The following is a 9,056-nucleotide window of genomic DNA, read 5'->3' as shown; positions in this document are numbered from 1 at the left end:
CTTATATTTGTCTGGTGGTGCAATATTCCAGATTTTCTACAGATTCAGATGCTCAGACATTCACTTCCTCATTTTCTGATTTTGACTCTCATCCAACAGCTGTTTCGTAATGCCTGATTACCAGAGCTTTTGTGGTTGGAAGGGGATAGCTGTGAATGCAAGTAATGTATGTGGTTTTAGCACGGGAAACCCAACCCTACTTGGATTCCTGGAAATGTTGCATTCATGCATTGTAAATGAGAAGAGACAGGGAGCAACTTGCAATTAATTAATTAAGTGAATCCAGTTATCTGCACATAGTATCAAAACACGGCTGCCATATTTCCAATTGAATTGCCAAAAGTTTGGGTGCTTCAAAAATATATATTTTTTTAAGTGACCAGAATTTCTTTTTACCTACTTTTAATGTATCATTATAATTAAGCATAGAGTTCTTTCGGCCTCTTACATTTTCAAGAATTATTTGAGGTAAAGTGCAGTTAATTTTTGGCAATTTCACTGCAAACCAGTGTTATTTTAGTATTATTTATATACCAAGTTAATTTTAGACTTAATATTACAGTGGTATACAGTCGGCTATGTCTATGTTTTGCTGTAGTGTGTCAGTAGGAAATATCAGTTTACATTTCCAAACATTCATTTTGCCATTAATTGTAATAATCCAGTGAGATTTTTATTTGCACAAGGAGTCTGATAACAGCCAGTGCTCCACACAGAAATCTGATCTCATCATCCAGTCTGTCTGGAATCACATGAAGAAACAGAACAAACTAAGACAGACTAAATCCAGAAGAACTGTGGCAACATCTCCAAGATTGTTTAATAGACCTACCTGCAAAGCTACCTGAAAAACTGTGTGCATGTGCACCTAGTGCAAAAGCTGCTTTAAACGCCACCAAATGTTTATTTCATTTAGTTAATAGAAGTTAATTGATAAGAAAATCTATTTATGTAATTTTACAGCATTTCTCCACAAGTGCCTAATTTTTAACAGTTCTGTAGCTCTGCAGGTAGGTTTCTTGAAGCATCTTGGAGATGTTGCCACAGTTCTTCTAGATTTAGTCTTAGTTTGTAAGTTTCCTCATGTCATTCCAGACAGACTGGATGAAGATGAGTAGATCAGATCTCTGTGTGGAGCACTGGCTGTTGTCAGACTCCTTTGTGCAAACAAAAATCTCACTGCATTATTACAATAAATGGAAAAATTAATGTTTGGAAATGTAAACTGATATTTCCTACTGACACACTACAGCAAAAGATAGACATAACTGACTGTATACCACTGTAATATTAAGTCTAAAATTAACTTATATTTTTGGTATATAAATAATACTAAAATAACACTGGCTTGCAGTGAAATTGCCAAAAATTAACTGCACTTTACTAGTATTCTAATAATTTTGGCCACCACTGTAGCTGTTATAATTTTCATTAGTTTTTGTGAGATGTAGTGAATAATGGCTTTCTGCTTAGTTGTTTTACCACCTCCTCTTGTGTTAAGTGCACAAGGGAACTGAGCTCAGCAGTCATTTTGTGTTCACTTTACACTCCAGATTGTTCGCTATAAGTGCTATGCATCACTGACGCGGCATCAAAGTTACATATCTCTCCTGCAACATAGTGAAAATGAAAAGATGAATATCGACATCCATCCCACCCTTTTCAGAATTGCTAAACATTTACTTGAAATTTATGGATGACTTCCAGCCCTGACATTTCCTGTCTACACACCCTCATGCTAAGACAGATAACAGAATGAGACTAGACAATACATGTACAAACTGACTAGAGACCATTTGAATCCTGATGATCCATGTACACATACAAATATCAGACTGAACTTTTGCAACCTCTTCTGGGGATTCAGATGGGGATGACTAAACTGTAACAATGGGGCTGAGTAATGTTGCATCTGATTGGTCAATCACGGCAATGCCCTTCAGCTAATCTGCTCCTTTCCTCCCAGTATCCTTGGCTCTGCTTCCTGTCTCTGTTTCCGCCCTGTATTCATACCCAAAGCACATGGTTTAGTAACAATGGCCTTTTTTTTTGGGGGGGGGGGGGGGGTGTCCAGTTTAGGGTGAAACAAGTAATACACCCAAGTCAGATTATTACTGAAAGACAAATTTGTAAACGTTTGAAGGTGAAGTAACTCTAGCAATAAAATTTGTTTTTTCAGTTTGTTCCCAAAAGTATCAGCCTTTTTCTTTCCATAATATTGGGGGCGCATTTGTAAATTGTATGGGTCTGGCTTCTGGTCTTATCCAAATCCAGCTTTTTTTAGCTGTACAAAACAGCTTGTTTTATTGCTTGTTATTGCAAACTGGTGTGACTTACCATGTTATTTTAATGTATAATCTTAATTATGAACACACTGGTCTGTAGTGCGAACAGTTTTAACGTTTCCTACATGTTGTTATTCTTTATTTCCCTATAGCGAATAATGAAGCGGAAGTCTCACCCATAGGCTTTCTTCCATGTTGAAGAAAACCAGTTTGTTCATAATTATGATAATACATTAACATAATATGGTAAGACAAACCAGATTGCAATATCAAGCAGCAAAACAAGCTGTTTAGTACATCTATAAATAGCTGGACGCGAATGAAACTGGAAACCAGACTCATAAAATTTACAAATGGCAGTGTCCGCTTTTACGGGAAAATAGGTGGATTTATTATCTCAGTTAGTTGCCAAAGCAGCAGTTTGAAGGTCAAGTAACTCCTCTGGCAATAGAAACAGTCAGTTAAGTCTATTTTGGTGCCCAGATTCCAAGCATTCTAGCATAATCCTCAAGATCTTTCACTTTCTATTAACTTAGTATCACATGACTGGCTAAACAACTGAACCTCACTTGGGGGAAAAAAAAGTGCATTCGCTCCTCAGATCATATTTCATAAACAGTGTAATTTCCATGATGTACTAAATGCCTTTCAGTTTTCATGTGAGGTTCACAATTTCAGGTTTCATTATTACTAAGACATGAGGCTCTTACCACGGCAGTTGTTTGCTGATGGAGTGCTTTCCAATTTGTGGCTGTCTGGTCTGGGTATGGACTGATGTTCAGCATGCTGCTCCCTGTATAACGTGCGTTTCAACTGCAGCTGCTGCAACCAGTACATCCTGGCATCCTTGTTAGGTGCCTAAAAACAAAATCATGTTGGAAGACTGTTGAGAGGAAAGTACTGTTGTCTTACTCAAGATTCTTGACTGTTATTCCTCCATATTTAAAGGGATAGTGCACCCAAAAAGGAAAATTATGTCATTAATTATTCACCCTCATGTCATTCCAAACCTGTAAAACCTTCGTTTATCTTCGGAACACAAATTAAAGTATTTTTGATGAAATTCAAGAGCTTTCTGACCCTACGTAGACAGCAACACAACTGACACGTTCAAGGCCCAGAAAGGTAGGTAGGATTGTTAAAATAGTCCAAAGACTGACACGGAAAAGAAGAAATTGTTGAGTAAAGTCGTTATTTTTGTTTTCTCTGCACACAACAAGTATTCTTGTAGCTTCATAAAATGTGTCAGTTGTTGTCTATACAAGGTTAGAAAGCTTTGGGTTTCATCAATAATATCTTAATTTGTGTTCCTAATATGAACAAAGATCTTACTGTTTTGGAACGACATGAGGGTGAGTAATTTATGTCAGAATTTTCATTTTTGAGTGAACTATTGCTTTATCTCTAATGCCTGTGTTTCTCTATGCGTGTAACAGTCTAAAGAGAGACTGTGGGGGAGAGACTTGAGGATGACCATATTTTAAGAATCTGAACAGATCAGAACACTTTATTGAAATGTGTAAAGTCAACAGCCTTTTCTCTCTGACCTAATTTCAGAACTGTTGATACTCAAGCATGTGGTGCGTGTAATATGAAGTGCTGTCATGTGCTCGTTGTGCCATTTTAAAGACTGTCTGACCCCACTGATAACAACAAGCTTTTTAGAGACAAGAAAGCATGGAGAAAAAAATTTAAGAATAAGTCTTTTATATTCCTCTCCCCATTTATAGCCTGAAAGCCCATTTTTGAAAAGCAAGTGACCTTTACAATCTCTAATCTTACATCAAATAAATCATAAAACTTGCTTTCACTTTTTTTCCCCCCTGGACATTCCCAGGTCATTATCCTAACACTATTTCATACTCAACAGGAAGTCACACTGGCATGTATTCATTATTTTCACAATGAAGCACAGCACATATTCCCTGCAAGTCTCATTACTGTGGTGAAATAAATAAATAGTTCAGTGTTTAAAAGTGTTTAGAGCTATAATTGGGTCCCGAGTGCATCTACAAACCAGGAAAATGTGAAAAAGGACGACCCAGTACCTTTGTTTTGGTAAGCCTTTCTATGCAAGCTTGTGAAAAAACAAGTTGTTCAGATTTCGCTCCACCCATGATGTATGAAGGGGATCTTATTATAATATTACTGACCCTTAATCTGTACGTTTCCACCCATGGCGCCGAACTGGTACAATGGTGTACCAGTTCTAACGCCATGGCAAAAGTTTGAGTAAAGCATGCTAACTGTTCTGTCTTTGGCTGCACAGACGAGCACAAAGCACTATTTAGAGTCCCAGCCTCAGAGGAGAAAGAGAGAAGTGGATTTATTGATTTATTTACTGTATATTACACTGCTGCCCCACAGACCTAATATAAACATGTGATTTCTTCCTCAGCTGTCTAGTTTCACAGGCATAACCAACAGTTTTTGTAACTTGTGTGCTTTTAACTTAAACTTGTGTATTTGCCAGTTTAAGCGCAATAAGACATGAAAGAGAACTTAGTTTAGTACTCAATTGACGTGTGACAGCCACTTTATGCGCTCGTGCTTTGGATGTGTGCGCTCAGAAAAAACATATATCACTTAATATAAGTTTATAAGTAAATAAGTTTAAACTAATATGGCTTTAAAACGCATGATTTCAGCATGATAGACATAATAATCAAAAGAGAGTATCCGAGGTATGAGCTGTAGAGGCACAACCCTATTCTGGAAAAGGGGGTGGGGAGCAGCAGCTCATTTGCATTTAAAGAGCCATGCATGAAAACAGAATGTTTCTGCTTCCACTTAAAATAGGCATTTTCAAAATGATGTTCATCTTAGTGATGTGCCAACCTATCTTATACAGCTCATCGCTCTTTGTTGCTTCACAATTCTCAATTTTTCAAAATCTGTTATAACATTACCAAAATGTGATAACATTACCTTGAGAATGACAGTTCGTTCTGGTGTCTGTATATGAAAGGTTCCCTCCTCTCCCTGCAGCGGGTAACTGAACGTGGCAAGAGACAGATCCACCTTACCCAGGGGGTTGATATCCTGTGCCATCCGGTAGTAAAACAGCTGACAGCTCTTCTCCTCATAGACAAACCAACGGGACTTCCAGGCTCTGAGAGGTCCACCTTGCTTGTTGAGGTAGCCACATAGTTTAATGCTGGAAGAAGTGGGTGTCCCTCTGAGGGTGACAGAGGTCCCATCAGGCTGAGCAGCATGGATCTGGGTGTCATTCTTGTTCTGAGATCTATCTGACTGACCCAAACTCTGTTGGGTCTCCTCAGAGCCGAAACACTCCTCTGGAGGAGATACGCGCACATCTGGTGGAGGTGGAGTGCTGGAGTTTCCCTGGCTCTCCATCTGGTTATCTCAACAAAGAGAATGAGTAACATCAGACAAAATGTTCTTTAAATAATCAAATGATGTCTATCAGCATGGCCACGCCACAAGAATATGGTCATTAAGAGCTTCAGTAAAAGAAAACCAGTCAAAAGTTTTTGAACAGTAAGATTTTTAATGTTTTTTAAAGAAGTCTCTTTTGCTCACCAAGCCTGCATTTATTTGATCCAAAGTACAGCAAAAACAGCACAATTTTGAAATATTTTTACTATTCAAAGTAACTGTTTTCTATTTGAATATATTTTAAAATGTATTTATTCCTGTGACAGCTGAGTAGACTTTGGGTTCTTTGATGAATATAAAATTAAAAAGAACAGCATTTATCTGAAAGAGAAATATTTTGTAACAGTATAAATGTCTTTATCATCACTTTTGATCAATTTAAAGCATCCTTGCTAAATAAAAGTATTAATTTCTATAACCCCCCCCCCCTCCCCTTTAAAAAAATTATACTGACTCTCATAATAATAAATGCTTCTTGAATGGCAAATCAGCATATTAGAATGATTTCTGAAGGATCATGTGACACTGAAGACTAGAGTAATGATGCTGAACATTTAGCTTTGATCACAGGAAAAATATATATTTTAATATATATTTAAATAGAAAGCAGTAAAAAAAAATATTTAACAATATTACTGCTTTTGCTGTATTTTGTATCACATAAATGCAGGCTTGGTGAGCAGAAGAGACTTCTTTAAAAAAACATTAAAACTATTACTGTTCAAACACTTTTGACTGGTAGTGTATACATCGATAAAAACATCAATATTAGGGTACAATGGAGCAAGATAATATATATTTATTTTTAAACTGTAACATATTTGTAACATATTGATATATGGTTACCATCTGTAGGATAATGATGCATCAGCAACCATCAATCAGTTTTATGAAGGAATATAAACATAGAAAATGCTAATTTAGTTGTCATAACACAAAATGTAACATTATTCAAATACATGCACTTACTACTTTTACATTACATTCTATGGCATACAAATTCCACTTTCAAAAACATTGCACAATATATGCACAGATGTTACCTCATTTCAGTTTCCACATAGGAATATTTCACAATTAAATATCACCAGCATTTATGTACAACTCCAGGTAATTCTTTAAAATACATTTTATTGATAATTAATCAACAAATATTATCTGATATTTCGTATCAAGTAGAAAACCATATTAATTTAAAAAAAGTAAAATATCGTTTTCATTAAATTTGCATTACGTTTTTAATTATTTTATGTCCAGCAATTGACTTTCAAGTATTATACAATTTAATGCACGCTTATTTCATTATTAAAACAATAAATAAAATAGGTAAACTCTTTTCTGAGTCGTTAGTCATTCTTGTTAGTCAACACCTAGTTACACACGCGCATTGTTCACTGTGTTTGCTGTGATAAACTGAAATAATATCACACTATTTACAGCACAGTCGTTGATAATAATCATACCTTCTCTGTTGAAAAACTCAAATGTTCTTTACTCCATGTGTGTGTCCAGGGCGCGTCTCATATGGCACTCACAGATCTAAACAACTCGCACACAGCTGCACTTCCTTCATGAATGACTCAAATTTCTCACCACGAGTCCCTTAAGGAAATCAGGAAATATTACACATACAGAATATGTAACATAGTGCTGCGTGCGTCTTTAGGTAGGCGTGTCATGAATGTATTCGCTTGTATACACTGTTCTGAAGCAAAATAGTGTATACTCCATCTGTTGAATTTCAGCAACTTGTAAACTGTTTTTAATATTCAAAACTGTTATTTAACTTATTTAAGTTAACGGGAAACTAAATACAGTCATGTGTTTTGTACATGAATAAACTATATGGAATTTTGACGGTTTGACTCGTGAACAAATCATTTGAGTCAGGTCTTTTCAATGAATCATTTGAACCGGTTCGCAAAACCGGTCTGAATGCTTTGTTCTTAAGTCAGACTCAACAAATTGTGAATCAGTGACTGAACTGGTCCAAGTGGTCCGAGCAGTCAGCTGATTTATTTACACCATTTATTTACGAACCGAGAACCGTTTCTGTCGAACATGTCCGACTCACAGTGATTCTTTTGACAAAAGATCCGCCTTCCACTTATGGCTCTCTCTCTCTCTCTCTCTCTCTCTCTCTCTCTCTCTCTCTCTCTCTCTCTCTCTCTCTCTCTCACACACACACACACACACACACACACACACACACACACACACACACACACAGAGCTTGTTTTACTGAAACGTACATAAACATTTGCAGCCAAGATAAACTCATTTTTATTTGTAGTATTGTTTCATCTAGGTTCTAGAAGACCTATTCTAGAAGATTTCTATTTCTCATTTAACAAACTAACCTAAGAAAACTGAATTACTTTGTTAGTGACACTTATAAAACATTAAAATACACTACCAGTCAAACGTTTTTTAATGTTTTTTTAAAAGAAGTCTCTTCTGCTCACCAAGCCTGCATTTATTTGATCCAAAATATTGTGAAATATTTTTTACTATTTAAAATAACTACTTTCTATTTTAATATTTCAAAATGTAATTTATTTCTGTGATCTTAGTTTAATTTTCAGCATCACTTTAGTCTTCAGTGTCACATGATCCTTCAGAAATCATTCTAATATGCTGATTTGCTGTCAAAGAAACATTTATTATTATTATTATTATGATCAATTTTTAAAACAGTTGAGTAATTTTTTTCAGGATTTTTTGATGAATAGAAAAGGCCAAAGATCAACATTTATCTGAAATAAAATCTAAAAAATAAAAGCTTTTGTAACATTATACACTATACCATTAATTTGGAAAAGAAATGATAGAAATTGAAACTTTTATTCAGCAAAGGTGCTTTAAATTGATCAAAAGTGATAATAAAGACATTTATAATGTTACAAAAGACTTCTACTTTAGATAAATACTGTTCTTCTGAACTTTCTATTTTCCAAAGTAACCTAAAAAAATTCTACTCAGCTGTTTTCAACATAATAATAATAAATGTTTTTTGAGCAGCAAATCAGAATATTAGAATGATTTCTGAAGGACCATGTGACAGGAGTAATAATGCTGAAAATTCAGCTTTGAAATCACAGGAATAAAACACATTTAAAAATAGTAAAAATAAAGTAAAAATATCTCTGTTTTTGCTGTATTTTAGATCAAATAAATGCAGGATTGATGCGCAAAGAGACATCTTTAAAACACATTAACAGTATTACTGTTCAAAAGTTTTCGATGTGAGCACATGACGAAGGCTTTTGGACAGTAAACCTTGACACGCACCCGGTTCTTTGAAGAGAGCAGTTCAAAAGAACCGATTCACAAAAATGAATCGGACGTCCTCAGTGTTTCCTCCACGACGGC

The 9,056-nt window shown here is 35.5% G+C and overlaps 1 protein-coding gene across 1 annotated transcript in view; it reads right to left on the bottom strand.

The window, feature by feature from the left end:
• Positions 1 to 7,246, bottom strand: part of tbc1d2 (TBC1 domain family, member 2) — a 15,021-nt gene extending 7,775 nt beyond the window's left edge. The window contains exons 1-4 of the mRNA XM_073820210.1: positions 7,148 to 7,246; positions 5,214 to 5,642; positions 2,996 to 3,143; positions 1,787 to 1,803 (exon numbers count right to left, since the gene is read on the bottom strand). Coding sequence (XP_073676311.1) covers positions 1,787 to 1,803; positions 2,996 to 3,143; positions 5,214 to 5,642 — 594 coding nt within the window. The 5' untranslated portion in view covers positions 7,148 to 7,246. The remainder of the gene's footprint in view (positions 1 to 1,786; positions 1,804 to 2,995; positions 3,144 to 5,213; positions 5,643 to 7,147) is intronic.
• Between the last annotated feature and the right edge of the window lie 1,810 nt (positions 7,247 to 9,056).

This window comes from Garra rufa, chromosome 16 (genome assembly GCF_049309525.1).
Source record: "Garra rufa chromosome 16, GarRuf1.0, whole genome shotgun sequence".
Lineage (NCBI taxonomy): Eukaryota > Metazoa > Chordata > Actinopteri > Cypriniformes > Cyprinidae > Garra > Garra rufa.
Note: the sequence above shows the minus strand (reverse complement) of the source record. Positions and strands in the feature narration are given on the sequence as shown.